The sequence below is a fragment of the Strix aluco genome, chromosome 2 (assembly GCF_031877795.1).
Source record: "Strix aluco isolate bStrAlu1 chromosome 2, bStrAlu1.hap1, whole genome shotgun sequence".
Taxonomy (NCBI): domain Eukaryota; kingdom Metazoa; phylum Chordata; class Aves; order Strigiformes; family Strigidae; genus Strix; species Strix aluco.
The window spans coordinates 20,058,078-20,078,081 of record NC_133932.1 but is presented as its reverse complement, the minus strand read 5'-3'; the positions used below and the strand labels follow the sequence as shown (position 1 = coordinate 20,078,081).

Here is a 20,004-nt window from a genome sequence, read left to right as displayed (position 1 = left end):
GGAGCGTCTCCAAAGCATCCCTGCAGCTCTGTTAACCCCAGGGCACAGACAGCACTATCAGTGGCAAGGGGGTCCCAGGAGGAGCTGGCCATCTTCCTCAGGTCCCAGTAAGCCTCCCTGTCTCCCAGGAAGGACCAGTGCTCCTGGAACAACAGAGGAGTCCCAGCTCAGCTGCTCTGGAGAGGGCACCAATAAAGCTCCAGCCACACAGGACAGGCAGAGCGTGCTGCCACAGCAGGCAGGTGGGCAAAGCAGCTGTGCTCACCCACGCCGACCTGAGCCCACCAGCTGCTGGCACTCAGGTGGCAGTCAGTGTCTCACGGGGATCGGTGTGAAACCTCCTGCATCCATGTTTCCATGGCTCAGGGACCAAAATGTTTTTCTTGCCTCCTTTGTACCAAAGTGAGATCCAGATACTGAAGTACCAGCACAGGTGTGAACTAAAATCCTCTCCACCCACTCTTGTCTTTATTCATTCACTACAGGGATATAGCATATGTTACAAAATAAACCATGAAATGTTTACCAAATGCAACTTTAAATAGCAAAAGCCCTAAAACAAGCTGCAGAAAGCTAAGGCAAGAGCAAGTGATGCTCCCAGGGTTGTGTCCACTGGTTGGAGTTCAAAGTGACTGAACTCCGGAGAAGGCAGAGACCTCCTTCTCCCTGACAAGTTACTTCCCTGCCCTTGTACCACCAGATAAAAATAGTCACATTTCTGAGGAGAAACAAAGGATGACTGTTTTATCTCCCCTGTCATGTGTAGGATAGTCAGGCCTGAAAGAGGTACTATGTGTTCTTCTGCCTAACGCAACATGTTAGCTGGATGTCTCATGCTCTGTGGCTCTCACAGTTCTCTCCTCCTCCACCTGTGCTGCCTCTTACACCAGATGGGGACAGTGTACCCATTTAGACATTCTTCTAAAAAGCACTGACCTTTCTCAGCTCCGCATCTGTTCTATAGAGGCAGTTATGAACATCTCCAAGGACCAGAGGAGCGAGCAGTGTTTATCCAGCACATGGAGGGTGATGCAGGTGCAGTTACTGCAGTCCAACCTCTCCCTTTGGGAGGGACATCTCTCAGCAGTTCTCTGCCATCACCTGGTTATACATGAGGTGCCTACCAACAGAATCAAGGGACACAGTCCCTCACCATCAGCAGGAGGCCCTATGATGCAAAGCCATGACGATTCAGACAATGCCACTAGTAATCAGACCGCTTGGCTGTTTGTAACACTTTTTTCATGAGCCAATGGATACCAGACCTTTTCTATGATGAAAAAATGTCTGGATAGCCAAACAGACCTATGCTGAGAAAAAACTTTCATTTTATTTGCCAGCACAATTTGCCAATTTTCACAGAAAACTGAAACAGTCCTTGGAGAGGCCATGTAGCACATTCCCCTGGCCCTCAGCAGAACAAGGTTGCCTTACAGATGGTTGCCTCATCCACCCTTTGAAACCTCCAGTGCTGGAGATCCTCTCCCAGAAATCTATTTAAGTGATTCGTTTGCAAAAAAAAAAAAAAAAAAACCCAAACCAAAAATCCTGACCTAACTCTCTTGCTGCAGTTTAAGCCTGTGGTTTCTTGTTTTAAACACAGTAGAGAAACTGAAAAGTTTACTCCTTTCCCACTTGCATTTTTCCCACACAGATTCTTCAAGGCTCTTACATGTCCTTTCAGTATTTTCTTCTCTGAATTAGATGACACCAATACTTTCAACTTCAGACAAGCATTTAATTACAACTATTTTTGATCCAGGAGGTCATGTATTTGAGGCCAGAAGGCTGTCCTAATGTGTGGCAGGAGAAAGGAAAGGTATGTGACAAAACCCTGTAAGATCCTTAGGCCCATGTCATCTCACTAGTGCTTTAGCTTCTTCTTGTTATAATCCATCCAAAAAGCACGAAGACAACAAAGTGCAGTAAAAACAAGTGAACCACAGAAGACACAGGTTTCAAGGCTCAATGCTCCATACCCTAACATGGAGACACTTGAAGAAAAATGGCCACAGGGATGAATGCCCATCACCTTGAATCTCCTCCACTGGGTCTTTTCATCCCCATTTGATGCTCTCTATAATTTTCTGCAACGAAAGCTGCCATTTCATAGCTGAGCGTTATGCAAGGCTGGGCAGGAGGGGTTCCCAACTATTGGAAACTTTCTTCTCCCAGTGAATGGTGGAGCAGAGAGTCCACCATCCCTCCCAGGGCAGATGTTCAAGGTCTTTCTCTCGGGTGGTTTGGAGTCCGCTGCTGAGTGCGGGGCCTGGGCCGTGGGGGCAGTGCTTGCTGCTGCACCTGGGGCTGTGGCAGCGGCCGCTGCTGCACACGCAGCTGCTTCGGGGTGGGATTGCATGGCACCTGAGGGAGCTCCCGCACCACCATTTCCCTGCCCGCCTGGCGAGCCTGCATCGTTCGCTCCTCATCTGCAACGACAGAAGGACCCAGCAGTCAGGCATGTACTCAAGTCTAAGCAGAAGTTGAACAGTTAGGGAAAACTGCTTGGCCCAAGCAAGAAAAAGCCAAATATTGATCACACCTGGAAGCCCACTGTCACTCTCAGGTGTTCCTGCTACTCCAGTAGAACAACCAAAACCAGCTTCGCCTGCACACCCCAGGCAAACCCAAAAGCTTTTTGGCTACCTGACTGAGGTCCAGACACCTGGGGGTGTTTGGGGCAGCTGAGCACCTCTGCCCTCTCTGCGTTGGGGGAACCGACTTTGCCAGTCATCACCAATGGACACCTGCAGCCTGAGCAGCTCTGTTCTCTTTTGGAAACGGGCCACTGAAGAGAAAGTGAGATGTAACCCCAGGAAGCAACATCAAAACACTCCACCCTGCCACTATCTGTACTGGGATGTCCAGTCACCTGGAAGCCAGAGGTCCATTTTCCCAGCATTAATTTCCCCACACGCAGAAGCAGTAAATTCATGCCAGCTGACTTTTGATCCCTAACTCATCATTTCTGAAATGTCAGTCAGTTTAGCTCAGGGATTGAGGGATTTAGGTCTTGGGACACTGAAATGCCCTTAAGCACCACCAAACTGTTTTAAAGAAGCTCGTCACCCTCTTTTTTAGTTAATTAGTTCTCTTTTTAGTTTATTAGTTCTCATTCTTTATCAGTTCTTATTTTCCCAGACTTCTCTTTTTCTCAATTCTTGCTGAATCCAGACCCAAGAATTGAGGATATGCTATCACTGCACAGTTGAGGGAGTAATGTATCCCACTCAGACAAGAACAGCCGTAATATAAAATAACACTCAGGTGACTATGCTCACTCCAGCGTTGTGCTCACAGGCTATGGCAAGCCTTCTGAGATGACATCTCCTGGTTGCACTCTGGTGAGCTCTCCCAGAGAACAAGGAAAACACTTGCCTATTCTTCATGGTCGTAATCTCAGGGGAAGCAGGAGGGCCATGGCAAGTTACCCATGCTCAGGTGTGGTGAGGTTGCCCTCCCCGCGGCCATGGGACTGGTCACACTCATCCTTGCTGTCAGCCTGACCACTGGCACCTTTGAGGTATCAGCTGAGTTTTACTTCAGGCATTGCCCTCTTTATCTTGACAAAGATTTTGGGGTGTACAAAGGACCTTTCACTCCCATTTTGTAACTTGAGAACCAACTGACACAGAGACTAGCTGTTATTTGAGACCATACAGGAAGCCTGACGCAGTGTGTGGGAGCAGGACATAGAAACAAGCCTTTAACTGCCATGCTCCCCTGGCTGCAGGACAACCTCACTGCCAGGGCAACCTCCCTCCTGGCTTTAGCCTCCCCTTCCAGGTGGGCCAGACAACTCTTCCTGAGTGGCAGCTCAGTATCCTCTGTCCACCCAAACCAGCAGCAACTCCCAGGTTGTAAGTCAAGGCAACCTCTCCATCAAGACTGAGAGCCCACTCTCAGAGAAGACTCTGGCAGCGTATTTCCTATGATCTTGAGTTTTGGACAACACATGAAATCTCTGTCCACTCTGAAAACCTCAACTCTTTAAAGCGCCCAAGTTGGACCTCCAGTGTTGATAGGCCTCCAAGGACATTGTTTTATAGAGAGGACAAGTTCTGTGAGATGCCTGAGGAAACTCACAGAAAAGCTGAGCCCTTCTTGCCCCTTCTCACTATCTACAATGTTTCTAAATGTGATTAATTATTTCAAGGATCCTAATTTGACAACATATAAATTTAATTTTAAAAAAATCTACTGACAGGATATCTGATTGTGTATTTTAGCCCCACAGATGCTCATGACTGGTGGCCTTGGATGAGCTTTAGAGGAACAGTTCTTTCCCCATGAATAAATCAAAGGGCTTGAGAACAAGAAGTCTTTTGTTCAAAGCATTTATCAGAAACTGAAACGGGCAATGCCAGCCAATCTGCCAAGATTCACCATATGCCAAAACCAGATTCTTGGTCATGCCAAGGCAGAGAGCATGCTCCTGCCCACAGGGGTGCTGTCAGATGGAAGCTCTAAGATTTTAGGTGTCTGGATAGCAACATAAAGCCCCTTAAACACTTACCATTGTCTTCAAGCCTTTCTGCTTTCTTCTTCCTGATACAATAAATAAGCAAAACCATGAAGATGACAAAGAAGATTGCACCTCCTGCTATGCTTAAGATGAGATAAAGGTCCATCTGGCCTAGTTAAGGGAATGAAAGAAGATGTTAGAGGGAAAGAAATAACTTGCACAACGTCTACCTAGAATTCTGTATTTTATTCTATTGACTGTACAGGCAGCCCCAGCGAGAGAGCCTATCCTTTGCCTTTTCTTTATACACAGCAGAAAGTTGCTGGTCCTCATTGTGGAGAATTTTTATTTCTCCCTGGTGGATTCAAGTTCTGCAGAAAATTGAAACCAGAGCATTATGTGTGCCAGCACATCTTATTTACATTACCTCAAATGCCCTGTTCCTGCTACCAATGGACCCTTTTAAGGACAATGAGCATCCAGGCAGTGCTCAGCATCTAACAAAAAGAAACCCTCTAAGTACTTCCTACTAAGGAAACACTGAGACTAGCTTACTTCATAGTATATCGGTATTTCCTCTTCAATTTTTGGCTGTACACAAATTTTAAAAAATAATGAAAAGGAAAAGAACATAACCAAATATCCCACAGCCTCAAAATGAGAGTTGGGTTTGCCCAGTGCACAAAAATTCGTGAGAGTTTCTTGTTTTGGTCAGACAAAGTTTGCTGGACACTAGCCTTTCTTTACCACCTCCTGCTTGGGCTGTCCTCCTGGCATTTGGTGTTCACGCCCGAGCACAAACACCATGGAGCTGAACCCAGCAGAAGTGCACCTTCCTCAGCATCTTGGGGGACAAAGCTCCAAAGAAGATGACACCCTTAACATTCACTGGGCATGCACATGGAGAGCAAAGAGTGATGAAACCAAAACCAAGGTGTCTACAGTATAAAGGCCACCATCAGCCTGGGTTGCCCCAGTGAAAAAAAAGACAAGTACCCTCAGTAATGTGGTTCTTCTCACCTGTTTTAGCTGCCAGTGTTACACCAAGGTGTATTTTGCCCTTTCCATGCCTGTTTCTCCCAGCTAACTATAAGGTGAGCCCAGGCAGAATGACACATAGTTATGCTTGTATGAAAAGTTAGCTGAGCTGAAGCCCATCTGAAGTATGCCTTGCCAGGTCAAAATTCAAGGCAATAGGCCTTGAAGGCAGGACCAGATGTCCATGGAGGGCAGCAGGGTTGGAAGAAGGTTTGCAAGCTGAGGGATTTTTTATCTAATATGGAGCTGGTACAGTCTTCTCACCACACAGAAAGGTCTGAAGGGTTTTTAGTTTGAGTAGGAAGGGTAGTGCTGCATGGTTTTAGTGGTTTTTTTGGTGTCTGAGAAATGCTATATTTGTGCTTTAAAGACCAGTGTGGCAAACATTTTATTTCTCTGTTAATGATTTGAGAAGAAACAAACTTTCCTGCCCAACTCACCTGGTGAAAGAAAAGCACTTCTCAAGGGTGAGAAGAAGGGAAGTCAAAGTATCTAGCTGATGGGCAATGCCTGCCTATACCAGCAGTTCAGGCAGGCCCATGCTTGCCTGGCTTGTGCCCTGGGATGGCCAGCTTCAGGCAGCATTTCCTCATTAAGACAACATGTTTGGGCTAGTTTGTTCTGCCTCAAATGGACCTAATCCATCAGCATGTTTTCACACCTGGCTCAAAAGTCCATGCCACATCCCATGCCCCAGCCCTTTCACAATGCTAGCACCAATGGGGCTGTGCAGCCCATCAGATCAGGCACTCATGCAGCAGAAAACAACCCTTTTTCAGCTATTTTAGGCATCAGGGGGATCCTTCAGGAGGCAAGGGCTGTGTGGAAGAGCAGAGGCCACCCCATCCCTCAGCTCTTATCCCTTCAATCAGCCAGAGCAGACCTTGGATCGCTTCAGTAGGGCCTCTATACATTAAGGTTTGCTCTCTCCTGTCTCACATCATGGACTGGCCTTGGGACTCAGACTTTTCCTTAAATTTGTTGCGGCAGAAATAGCTGGAAACTGGAAATACTGAGCCAGCTTTCACGAGATCCCCGCTCTCCACTAGCTCTAGCGGGAATCTAGAACAAACAAGTACTTTAAGTGAAGCACTCAGTTAGGTGGGATGAACCCAAGCCCAGCAAATTCAAGGACTTTTCCCCAATACTGCACTGGAAATCTGAACTTTGAACTGAACATCACATCCAGTGTCATACCAGTATGATCTGTCCCTTCTTTTTGCCATAACTTTCAAAACTTTTACGGGGGAGAACGATGACTTCTTTTGCCTATTTAATAATTTTCATCATGATTCTATCAATTTTAAATGCAATTCCTCCAGCTCTTTTGCTGCGTTTGTGGTTTAGAAAGATGACATTTCAAGTGAGTAAGAAAATCCATGGTACGTTTGAGTCATGCTCATCTGAGCCATGCAGCCCTAAAGCTCAGCTGAATTCTCCATAACCTCCCTCCTGATTTCTAGGCCAAGCTGGAGAGTCCAAGCAGCTTATTCTTCTCCTTGTGAGAGCACCCATCCATATCCACAGGTAGCAGGCAACCACCCCCTTCATAGGTATGATCATGGAGGGGAGAAAGATAATGTGCAACTGATTTTCCTGCCATAAGGATGTAAATCAAGAGCAAAACCCTTGAAATCAATGTCATGGCTTCACATACATAGGAGAAGATCCCAAGCCATGTTTTCCAAAAATAAACTGTTAATCTATGTTGTGATAGCTTGGGTAGTTTTAGACTAACTTATTGAAGTCAACTCTTTGTCTTTGGACTGACTGACTGACGTCAACTTTTGGGAAGTACCGTTAGTTTTAAAGGAATAAAGGAGGATAAAAATGAGGGGGAAAGTGCTTTCGGCCTTTTTCAGACTGCTGTGTGTGATTAAAACACTTTCAGGCCCACCTCTCAGCTTTCTCCTTTACTTCATTGGTCTACCACTAGTGATGGTTCACACCACTTGAGTCTGTCAGGATGCTGACACCAAAAAGTCTGTCAGGATACCTCTGGCAACTTTTGGAAGAAGAATCAGAAGTGATGGAGGGGAGAGAGAAAATGATGGGATGAGCAAGAATCTCTCTCTCATTCATTCACCCTTCAGCCAGCCTGATCTCACTGGCAGGCTGCAGTTTCCTCCAGCAGACTCCACCTCCAGTGGAAGCAGCATTGCAGTATGCCCCAGGGGCCTCTCTGTCACCCACAAGGCTCTTGACTCCAGAAGAACCTCTCCCCCTCTTCCAGTGACCCCCAGGCCTCACTGAGCATGGGGGCAAACACCACTGGCCGCAGGAAAAGAGGAGCATGGCCCACCTCACATCCCACTGCCCCCAGCTTGGCCTCCCTGCTGTTAGAGTAGGGATGCCACAAGGGTAGCAGTGGGGCAGGCAGCAGCAGGGTGGGGAGGGTGGAGATGTGACAAGGCTGGGGAATGCCCAGCAGAAAGCACGACTCATATCCTGGCTACCACAGCAGCATTGGCACCCAATAACTGTGGCGGTGTTAGACTCACAATATTGGGTACCAAGAACCATGGATGCTCCTGGCACCCAGACCAGTCCTACAGATACATGCAGGCTTTGTGGGTCCGCTCTAGCAGATTCTGGCAAAAACAGATTTTTTACCTGAGCACTTAATTACTTTTTCGGCTGTTTTTTCGCTGACTTGGTTTTTAACAACGCATCTGAACGTCCCAGAATACCATGTGTGCAATTCCAACCTTGTTGCATTCTTTTGGATTTTTTTGTGGTTATCTTGAGTCAGTTCCATCATAAACGTTTCGTCTTTAGTCTTGTGCTTCACTTCACACTTGACAGATACAGTTTTATTCATGCATTCAGCACTGAGGATTGGCTGAGGGACAGGCTCTGAAAAAGAAGAGAAGGGACAAGCACATCTGAGATGGTTTCTCCTTTTGAAAACCTCCATTATTAAGCAGAACAGAGAATTAGCCCCCAATAAGCAGTAAGGGAGTAACACCAGCTAATGAGACCAGAGAAGAAAGAAGAGTAAATTAGACCTCTGCTACAGAAGTAACGACAGTAATAAAGAAAATGCAGTATGCTAGCCTACATATTTGGCCTAGCAAAGCAGAGCGGCACCACCAGGGCTTGGCTGCTTTCAGGGTGAGCCTGGCCCACAGCCAGCCAGCCAGGCGACGGGAGGAAGTTGTGTTTTCGCGGAAGGCAGCATGTGGGAGGGACTCAGAGCCACAGCCCCCTCCAACTCCGGCCCCAGTGTTTTGGTGCAAATGAAGTCAGATCTGCCTGTGCCCATCAGGAGAGATTTCCTCTAAGGCAGGACAAACAGCTATTTATGTACTACCGACAGCACTCAGCTAGCACGAGAGCCACAGCATGAAAACCCACCAAAACAGAATAGAAAACACAAACCAGACACCTCTTAGCTCTCAATGAGGTTATGACAGACAGAACTGATTTCTGTCTCTTTATGTCCTGCAACAGCTAGCTACATTTCAGTTCCAGATTCTCTATCACAGGTGGCACTGAAAGAGCCAGAAAAGCCTGCAGGGTTTCCTCAACTAGGGGCAACTGGCAGGAACATCAGAGGGAAAAAATTTAATTTCTACCTTTTAGACCAGGTAAACAAAAAAATGCCAGGGCCACCTGTAGTTATAGGCAGTGTAACTTATAGAGAGCATAAATTTTAAAGCCAATAAGGGCTGCTGGTAGGAAATGCAGCCTAGGTTCACACTGTGTCACCTGCAGCCACCCTTTCCTTGTTAAGCCCCCTCCTCTTCTGCAAGCTGTAACCTATCATCCAGGGGAACACCCCAGTATGAAACACTAGAGTACAGACCCCAGTGATGGACTTGTGTGATGGTATCATCTAAACTATTATTTTTTTGGAACAACTGTTTGTCCAACCCTAGTAATAAAGTAATCTGGCTGACAAATGACTCTAGCACCCAACAATTACTAAACTTTACTTCCAAAACCATATATCAGAGGTAAGGCAACCTCTCTGCTGCACAGTAGATGAAATGATGCAGCACGTAGCTAGATTGGAACCTTAACCCGAAGTTGAACCCAGTACACCCCAATGACAGCTCAGTGGCTTAAAGCACAAATAAGTAGCATCAGGCCCTGACGACTTCCTGAATCTGCAGACAGTTTGCAATAATAATTCCCAAAGCAGTGAGACACCCTTACTGCTTAGCAGTCTGTTAGCCACAGGGCCTCCCGCTGCACAGAAACCCTGCTAAAACCATTCCAGCTGTCATTGCTGCCTTCACAGAATCACAGAATCACAGAATCAACTAGGTTGGAAAGGACCTTGAAGATCATCTAGTCCAACCATTAACCTAGCACTGCCAGTTCCCATCTACACCATATCTCTCATGCCTTATCAAGGCATCATTTCTGTTGTGCCAGCTGGTGACCTCAAACTCAAGAGGCTGGCAAAGGTGTGCATGCTGGCTGAGGAAGGACAGAGCAAAATCAACCTCTTGCTAGGAAAAAAATCCACACTACCCTACAGTTTAGCAGCCTGGAGAGGAGGCAGCAGCCATAAAGGAGCCACCCCCATCTTCCCTACTCATCCCAAAAGCTTTGGGCTGCTACCACTCTGATCTCTCAGGACAAGATACAGCACAGGAATGGAGGCTGCCTTCACGCTTTGAACCCACGCAGCTGAAATCCCCAGTGCGGGCTTAAGTGTGCTTTGAACAACACAATCTTCATATTTGTTGCGTTATGCTACACAAGCATAGGGTGTAGGAGTCTTCTTCCCCTGCAAGTTCAACTCCTATTGTGGTGTATCTCAGAGGAGGTGACTGTTGGCTATTTTTTATCTTAGAACAAAAATGGACTGGGATCCCATTGCCTAAACACAGGTATTTAGTGCCTCCTGAGCTCCTGAGATCTCCTCAGGAGGCTGGCAGATACAACACAAGGTGCTCACCTTGCTGGAGCAGTAACTAGAGACCAAAAGTCTTAACTCAGTGCCTATAAAACAGCACCAGAAGTGCCAGAAGTGCATGGTGCATCAGCCGCAGGCATTCCTCACGTAGGTTGCTGCGCTACCACAAGAGGTTTCTGGAAGCAGGGTGCTGCTGGGAGCACATCCCCCATTGCGTGGAGCAGCTCCGGGCCCGAGGAGTCCCAGCACCACGTGCAGTGCTGCGACAGGGCCATGCGCACCCACCCTGCTGCCAACATGGACACGCTCACGGCTGCTTGCTCGGGCACATGTGGAAGTGGGGGCTGACAGAGAGGGGAGCCAGAGAGAAGCAAGGGACCAGAGAGCATCCACAGGAGGAAGAGAAGGGAGAAGAGAGGCAGACTGCTGTCAGTGGCGGGAGGAAAGAGGTACATCTTACAGAAGTCCCCCCAAAACAGAAAGGGGGGCAATGGGTAGAAAAGGTTGTAGGAGAGAGCGGGAATACCAAGTGTTGTTCAGCTAGTCTGGGAATGGTATGGGAAGAGCAAACACTCACCCTGAACCATGAACATTGTATCTTCTTCTCTGTTCAATTTTCCATCCTGATGATAAACAGTCACCGTGTACTTTCCACTGTCCTCCTTCACCACCTGCTCTATTTGCAGAGTCCCGTTTAGAAATATCTTACACCTGCATTGTTCCTTGTTCACGTAGTACTTAACTTTCTTATCTTTTATCTGAATCAACTTTTTTCTGTCTTTCAGCCATGTTGCATCATATACGTTCCCAGCAACAGCGATGCTGAGAAGAGCCGACTCATTCACGGCCATGTAAATCCATTTGGCGACAGAGCCTGTAAAGGGAAGGACAACCAGCCCATCAGTGTGTCTCCAGCAGCCCGATGCCGTGCTCAGCAGCCACAGCAGTGACCCAAAAGGTTGTCACTTGCTACCCTCCCTCTGCCCCAAGTTGCCTAAGCCTAGGCATCTCTTGATCAGTCATTAGATAAATGTCAGTGCCCAATTTAATTCTAAGAGGCAAGGAAGCTAAGAATCCAGCTTTCAAAAGCTGGCTTTATACTCTGGCTGACTTATCTGGAGTGATTTTGGATGTACAAGATTCATGCCTGGCCTGTGAACTTAACCCTGAACTTAACCCTTCCTGAAAATAAGGTCACTTTGTTGTGTTTTGCATGTGTCACAGGCTGGTACCCAGAGCGCCCATCACTGCAAACACCGCTGCAGACAACAAGAACACAAACCACTAGTGGCCCTGGACAGTAGGGTCAGTTCAGCAACAACAGTGATGGCAATAATAATAATAATAGTAGCCCATGTCAAGCAGTGAGTGAGTGTAAGGCACTGAACTGGAGGCAGACCCAGTGCTGCCAGCCTGCAGTACCCCCTCCTCACCCATCCCAGGCACCCTGCCCCACTGGAATATATCCACTTGATTTTTCTAGCACAGGATCACAATGGGGCAAGTAAGGCAGGGAGAAACAAACAGCTAACTGCATCCTGTGATTGGGCACTGGAGACATTAGGAGATAAGCAAAGGCCAAAAAAATCTTTTCTCCTTGCAGGTGTCCTTTGATGACAGGTCCCCTCTCCAGAACAGGTAAGAGTAGGTGCTTCCCAAAGGTGCTGCCAGGGCTGGGCAGCACTTAGCGTGTGGCTGCTGCAGGGGATATTCAGGAAAGCCAAGGCTGGTAAACATCAGTCATGTTACTACCAGTGGAGATGACGTACTCTTCGGGCTGTGCCTGGGTGGCATGCCCTCTCCCATCCAGGCTGCTTCACAGCCTGTGCAAGGCCCATCACTGGCGAACCGGGGTTTCCGAGTGCAAAGTTTGTTGGGAGGTCACTTCAAGTAAGGTGTTGTCTCCACCCCCGTGGCGGGTGGAAAATTTGCAGGAGGAGGTAGAAAAGCGCTCACAAGTGTCAGGTGGGATAAGCTCACTGATAACTCAATGTGCACTTGGAGCCACAGCCTATTTCATTTGTCATTTTCTTATGTTCATTCTTCTTCAATTTACAGGATAAAGACAATCAGCAGGAGGGGATTTCTCTTCACATCACCAGATGGAGCTGATTCTGCTCTAATTTTATATATTTCAAGCACTTTTTCCCCACAGAGAGAAAAACTATGTTTATGCATATTTTTATTACAGTCCTTCATTCCTGGTATCTAGGACAGTGATAAACTATATCACAGAGGGGAAGCTGAAATCCAGTTGCTATTTCATGAAGCTAACAATGTCAGAGATAATCAAAGAGCTAAAATAGTGTGCCTCTACAACAAGCAAATTAATACTGAAGTGCTTTTTGCAATTCACCCCCAGTCTAAGGAGAGGCTGTTACTTCACTATTGCATTTCTTACAAGGTATTTGACGTATCTAATGAAATATTCTGAAATCAAGCTCTCAACCAAACAGTCTCAGAAGCAGCTATCTTCCACACAGATGACACTACAGATTATACCCAAATATTTTAATTTTAATAGTTGTTTCTGCTCAGTCGTGCACAGCTATTTAGAGCTAGTAATAAGAGTTCTTTGCGTAACAGATACTATTATTTATTTTTTCTCTCTGGAAGTAAAGGAAAAAAAATAATAAGTTTTCAAGGATAATTCAATGGCATCTCTATGGACAGACCACCTAGACACATCTCCGGATGTTTGTTTATCTGATCTCCATAGTCTTGCTAATGGAAAGCTGAACGTCCCACACATACAATACTAAAAATCTGTTTAGCTAATGAAAAAGCATTTCTGCAATGCCAACTGAAATGCACTTCAAGGGGCAGAAAGATCCAAACTGGCAGTGTAGAGTTCACTTGCAGTCACAAGAAAGAGTTAAAATGAAAAGCTCCCATAGTAACTTCAGAGAAGTAGGGAAGTCATTGAAACAAGTTTTCCATCCAAGGGAATAATCTTCATTTCTGCTGGGGAAGATGGTTTATATATATATCACATATATAAAACAAAAAAAAAAAACCCAAACCACCACGTTCCTTATTTACCTATTAATTTTGTTCTGGAGAAAAGCATTAAACAGCCATATATACAATCTATAGTGGAATGAACAGAGAAGAAAATCTATGCGTGATTGTATTGTCTCCATCTCTCATAACCTCCTCTAATCTATGAATTAACACCTTAATTAAGTTTTTAGATTAATATTTTAAAAAATAATGAGAGCAATAATATGCAAAACATAAAAGACGTATGTATTTGCATGCTGTTTTCACATCTTAGACTTCTTCAACTCCACTGAAGAAACTGAGATATATCACTCTTTCTGTTAATATTTATGGAAGAATATAATTTTCACTTTCAAAAGATTTGCTCATCTTTGATAAGAAAAGGAAATTACATGTGATAATGCACCGTGAACTGGATCTCTAATGTAGTACAAGCTACCTCGAGGGCAGAGAGAAAACTGCATGCTGACATTTCTCATTATACATGTGTCAAATTAAGGCTCATTAACTTAAAACCAAAACTGTTTACAGCTTATTATTATAACTGGAATAGGAAACTCAGGTCCTGCCCTCCCCCCGGCTGAAAATTAAATCGAATAATAATAGCAATAACCCAAAGGTCTTCACTCATTGGGAAAGTGGAATTAGTTTCTTATCAGTAACATTCCAGCAAGTTGTAAATGGTTTCAAATGCAATTTTAACAAAACTAGCCCGAAAGAGCAAAAAATGGTAAGAAAAACTCACATTTTACACTGGGAAATAAAAGCAGCAGGCACTTGACTAAGAAAATCCTCCTAAAATTCATATTCAGGGTCAAAAACATCCAGTGTTGCCTTGTCTAATGATAGCTCCTGGCAGATGAAATGATTTTCTGCTGTGAGCAAGCGGTCGTGGGACGTGTCAGTACAACCCTTGTGCCCTCCTCCCCTCCTCCAGCTCTCACCCTAGCACTTCCCATTTCTAGCACAGACACAAAAACCACGGGCAGAAATACCTCTCAACGGGGTGATTTATCAGGATGGGGACAACATGCAGTGACAAGGAAAGTACACTAAAATGTAGTAATGGCTCCAAGGTCTGTCTACCCAGCTGGAAGGCTAGCCAGGGCTCTTGTCCTCTTCAGTGTTCACCCAAAGAGTTCAACTCCAGCACCTACATGCCACCATTCTAGTGGATCAGATATGGGTTTTGAAGTGGGGGGTGATGGGAATCCTTCTGCTCCCCCATAGCTTCAGCAGGAACGAGGGGACAGAAAGCCCTGGACAACCAGTGAGGGGCAGGTATCTGATGGCTGTTGGGCAATGCGTAGAAAGGAGACACACTTCTCTTGGAAACTGTCAGGATCAGCTTCATCTCAACGTCTGATCTATGAGGGGCTGCCGTTTGAGCAAGCTGTGAAAGAGAGATGAGTGTGGAAGGGGATGAAAACACCACCTTGGATCTAGCCAGAAACCAGCCCTGAAGCTGGCTGGTGTGGAAAAGATGGTGAGGAAAGAAGCTGGGAGAAGGCATGGGAGTTAGGTCCAAAAACATGTGAAAAGCTAATAAAGTCTTTATTCCCATATGAAACAGATGAGGTTGTGAGGATTTTGAATCGTATCATCCCCAACACAATCCCTCTGCTACAGCAGCCACTGAAATCTTCCAGCTTTTTATTGCAGATGTAGACCAAGAAAAAGAAGATAGAAGAAAAGCTATGGCACAAGAGATGTACAATCATTTATGTGATTCTCCTTCCTTGAAGTTATAGGAAGATCTTGTAAGACACCTCCTCTACTCCAACTTCATCATTTTTTAGCTGGTACTAAAGCTGGTAAAAACTACCCCTTTTTGCACCAAAAGAGAAAAAGTTACCTGAGGCAAAATGCACCAAGGTCCCTGTATTGCTGCCTCTGCACATCACAGGGAAAACCGAGCTTTTCTTCCTTCTTTTTGTTATTGTTTCCTTACAAAGAATGCACAAGGGAGGCACACGTAAAAGGAGAGAGGAAGCAACAACAAGATGACATTTCTGTGCCTAATCTCTACCCTCTGTGGAGAAAAACAAGCCGAGGGCAGGGGCTGCCATGCCGAGGCATCTCCCCAGCCAAGCAGCCTGTGCCAGCAGCACCAGCCCTGGGGTCTGTGGGGACCTCTCTCCCCGGCCATGCTGGCAGGGACACACAGGTCTGTGTGCTCGGACGCATCTGCTTCCAGCCTGAGAGCCTACGGGCTTTGGGCAAAGGCAGCAACCCCAATCTCCTGCTTTTTTTTGAGCTGGATCCATAAAGCAGAGCAAAGAGAGGCCCCTGGGCATGCCAAAACCACTGCCCACACTCTGCTCAACCTTGTCTTGCTTCTTCCTCACGGCAACATCCCTCAAAGCCACCACCAGCTTCCAGCATACCCCTGTGCTCTGTCTGTTTGTCGGTACGCTCAGATTGCAAGTGTGCTGGGGCAGGCACCGTCCTTCTGCTCTGTGCACACACAGAGCCTGCTCAGTGCCGCCCTGCTCGCTGGATACTTCCTGCTGCAGGCAAAAACTGGGATTGGTACAAATGAAATACAAATGCAAGGATGTGCGTGCGAAGGCAAGAGAGAGACGAGAGGTAAAGCTCCACAGCAGCAGAACAAGGCTTAAAAGGATGCCCTGTATTCATAATGTAGGCCACTACTTCCAGTTAATCAAGTGTGTCATGCCCAGATGCCCATGCTCTTGTAAAAATCACGGTTGGAGCGACTCAAGACTGGAAGCCCCTATGCTTCAGCAGACCAGTTATAGCACATCAAATGTGGCATATTTTTTCCTGTTAGAGCAACAAGTATACAGGAGCAAGAAACCACTCCTAAAGGATATAAAAAGTCTATTCAAAAATGAGTTTGCTGTGAGCAGTGAAGGCACTCAAGTGGTGAGGGCTCAATAGCTGATGTCCCCTGTCCACTGTCACTACAGAAATGACACCAGGCCTTGGTACTGCTGAGTACTTAAGTGTATATGCACAAAATCACCTTGCTTAGAGAGTCTGTATAATAAAAGCACAGCCAAGCCAGCAAAGGGGCACACCACCCACCTGCAGCAAGGATACCTCATGTGATCCTGGCATGTGCATCCCACCGAGCAGCCCCTTTTTTAAACAGCATCAGAAACCTCCTGCACTATCAGACCCAGCTGGACAAGGAGAAAACAGCCCATGTCTCTAACCTCAGCCTTCCTGCCAGATGAGAAGGGTGCAAATGCCACTATCCCTGTGGCTTTACTCTCCCTCTCTTGAGGAGCAAGACAATGTTGTGCTGCCATTCTGACTGGGCTTTGATCCTTATTTTAGAAGAAGGAACAGATTTTCTGGATGTTACTGTGAGGGAAGCACTGGAAGTCCCTGCACTGATGTCTCTGGTTCCCTCCAAGGAAAGCTCCAAGGGAAGGTGTGAAGGAGAGGCTGTCTGAAGGTATCACTGGAAAGTGCAGCAGCTTTGGGCTACTGCCACAGAGGAGCTCTGGAGGCATGTCCTGGAAACAGCTACATCAGAGAGCACTGACAGAGCAGCCCCTGCACCAGCTGGCGATGCTCCCCAAGGAGCGAGACAGGCATGGCGAGAGCTACTGCTCGCAGCTGCGTGCTGCCACAGTCCAAACACCAACCCAAGTTGTGCTGGGCAGGATGAGGTGAGGTCTGCCAGGCCCTCATGCTCCTCCGCTCGCTGCAGACACCCTCGCTACTACCCGTTACACAGGAAGTAACACTGATGGGCTAAGCACAAGCCAGCCAGAAAACCAGGGCACTGATAGAAAAGGGGATGTCTCCCAGTATGGTGGTGCTGGACCTGTCTTTGGTTAGGCCTGTGAGCCCATGGCTAAGGATGCTTGGCCTCTGTTTAGCCTGCTGCATTGCCAGACATCTCCATCTTCTGACACACAGCACAGCGAAGGACCAAGTGCAGCCATGACAATGAGGTGTTTCTTTGCAATCACCACCATCTCTGTGGTATTGTTTCCACTGCAAAAGCCACAAAGTGCTGTAATCATATACATTGGCTTCTGTTGCTTGCTCTCTCTTTTACTCTTCTGTTCTTTGTAATACACTAAGCAGTTTCCTCACAGGGAATGTAAGTATCATACTTACATTTCCACGTAAAGGTGACAGACTCCCACACATCTGAAGGCAACATCTCAAGAGATGTAGCTGTTCCCAGCTCTAAGTCTTCAATTTAGTGATAAGCCAATAAACATTCATGCCTGAAGCTTATTTAAAAAAAAAAAAAAAAAAAAAAGAGGGAATGTTATTAGATGTACTAGAAAAGGAAGAGTACAAACACACTTAGCGTGTTCTTCTCAGGAAAGTCAGCATGAAATAAGCCAGCGTAGATTTGTAACCCATCTGCTAATTTGCACCAGCTCCTCTGGTATGAAGCTCAGGTTGTATATTGTATTTGCATGGGATACTCTTCCCTGAAAGAAGAGTCAGACACCCTGCACTCACCACCACCCAAGACCCTCGCCATGAAAGTTGACAAGATTATTGCAAATTCATACCTCTAAATTTCTCACAAAGACAGTCCTTTGGTGAGGCATAGTTTTTGAGCAGAAGAGCAAATGTGATCTGGATTGGAATGTCAGATGAGTAATATGTGGAGGGGAAGCTTTGGATAAGGCTAACCGTATTTTTGGGAGTTCTTCGGGGTTTGCACCCTTGCCTGCAAGACTAACAGCTGAGCTCCAGCTGGCTTGCCCTGGATGAGAGCTGAGGGTTTCACTACAGCACATTCCCTTCCCCTTTACTAACTTTTTTCTGGACAGGAGGAATTGTGGGCAGTGGCTGGAGTGGGGAAGAAGCAAAGTCACCCTGACAGGGGGAGTTGCCGCTGCACTGTGAAAAGTCAAGGAACTGCTGGCTTCCAAATACAGTTTCAACCATTTGGCTGATGAAGGCCACATACCACCTCCTCTTCACTTACTGCCTCACGCAGAGCCAAGAAAGGAAGAAGTCCAGCTTGAATGAAGTGGTGCAAATATGAAGATCATGACCGCAAAACAAAGCTTTGGCCAAGAGTTTGCGGGGATGCTGACTCAGTGGCTTGGAGCTTGTTACATTCAAACTGAGAGCACTGCTTTGCCTCTACGCAGTGGAAATATTCCAAAAATAGTGACACACCCTGTCAGCATTGAAACGGCTGTCTGCAGAAACTTTTTTGTCCTTCTCTAAAAAAAGGTAAACGGAAGCTTTCAAACCATGACTCATGCAGAGTAGTTCTCAGCTGATTATTTGAAGAGAAATGTCTCCCTTGTAATGTCCATAATACCACATCACCAGCCCCAGGTGTTCTCTCTCTCAGACTCGTTTTCTTCTTTTCCACCTGTAGACATGGTATCTGTCTGTTCCTGCGCACAGCCATTTCAACGGATCCACTCATCAAGTCCTGCCAGCTAGCAAGCTGTGAGGACAGCAAGCGGGGCAGAGAACAGGAGCTGAGACCCTTGCCATGGCAAGACAGCAAGGTTTTGGCTAGCTGGTGTGGCAGGACACCCTGCTGTCCCCCGCAGCCCTGAGCAAGCACAGGTGACACACCAGGACCAGACCCAGACACCAGCACCCTCCCTCTGCCCTGGGTGACCCAGCCCCACATCAGGGCTGAAAAGCAACGGCGGACCCAGATGGGCAGCTCCCCAGGGTGTGGGGACCACAGGGCATCAGGACGGGCTCACCCCCATCCTGACCACACTCAGCTCTGTTGCCAACGCTCCACGCTTGCACAGGAAACGCCGGGCAGCTGCAGCAGGGAGTTAGGCGAGCGTTAGCAAAGAGTGGGCCTTTTCCACAGCAGGGGAAAGTACAGGCACAAAACTGTCCCCATCTCTAAACGTTCACAGCCCACGGCTCCTGTTGTCAGCCAGGAAAGGTAATGGTTAAGGTGCTGTGTCATTGCATTTCTGAGAATTTCTGGTTTTTAAGATCTCAGTAAGGCAGACAGGGGATGTTCTGTGTAACTTGTCTGAGCATCAGGAGATTGGAGGCAAGCTGTGGCTTGTCACTGTATTTCTGCCAAGGCAGTAACATGAGACCCAGCTCCCTCTGCTACACTCCTGAGAGTCAGAAGGAAACCAGCATCTCAAAAGTTAATGAGGTTAACAAGAGAGGTGTCATCCACCATAACAGTTTTGGTAAACCTCCTTCCTCACATCCAGGGCAGTCAGACATCCTGTGGCAGCCAGACCACAGCACTAGCTGCAGCCAAGACAGATCTCTGCATGCAGCACCCCATGGGGTCTCACAGCTCTCGGTCACACCAAACACACAGGTATGAGGTGCTGCTGTGTATCAGCAAGGCTTAAACCCCTTTTACGGAGGAGGCCTTCGTGATCACCCCACTATTACAGATGGGGAAATGAGGCAGAGGAGGATGAAATGACTTGCTAAGGTCAGCCAGCCAGTCCAAGGGACAACAAATGGAACCAGATGCTCCTGTGACCCAAACTCCTGGCTCCCAACTACCTGTCTACAAAGCACCATGTAAAAGCACCTTCCGCTCAGAGCACCTACTGCAAGGTCTCAGTGATCAGGTTCAGGATGGTGTCACCATTCTTTTCAGCCACCCTTTTTCATTTTCATTGCGGAAGAGCAGGATTTTTCTTGACTACATTTCTCTCATGTC

At 46.9% G+C, this 20,004-nt stretch overlaps 1 protein-coding gene across 2 annotated transcripts; it reads right to left on the bottom strand.

The window, feature by feature from the left end:
- Positions 1-446: 446 nt before the first annotated feature.
- On the bottom strand, positions 447-14,240 carry CD2 (CD2 molecule). Of its 2 annotated transcripts, none has more exons than XM_074816833.1 (5): positions 14,122-14,240; positions 10,951-11,247; positions 8,117-8,359; positions 4,517-4,636; positions 447-2,429 (listed from the first exon to the last, which is right to left on the bottom strand). In XM_074816833.1, the coding sequence occupies exons 1-5, from the start codon at positions 14,198-14,200 to the stop codon at positions 2,221-2,223; spliced, it is 948 nt and encodes a 315-aa protein (XP_074672934.1). In that variant the 5' UTR covers positions 14,201-14,240; the 3' UTR covers positions 447-2,220. The 2 variants fall into 2 exon arrangements, with proteins under 2 accessions (XP_074672934.1, XP_074672933.1); XM_074816832.1 differs by having other exon boundaries at positions 4,517-4,548.
- Positions 14,241-20,004: the final 5,764 nt, after the last annotated feature.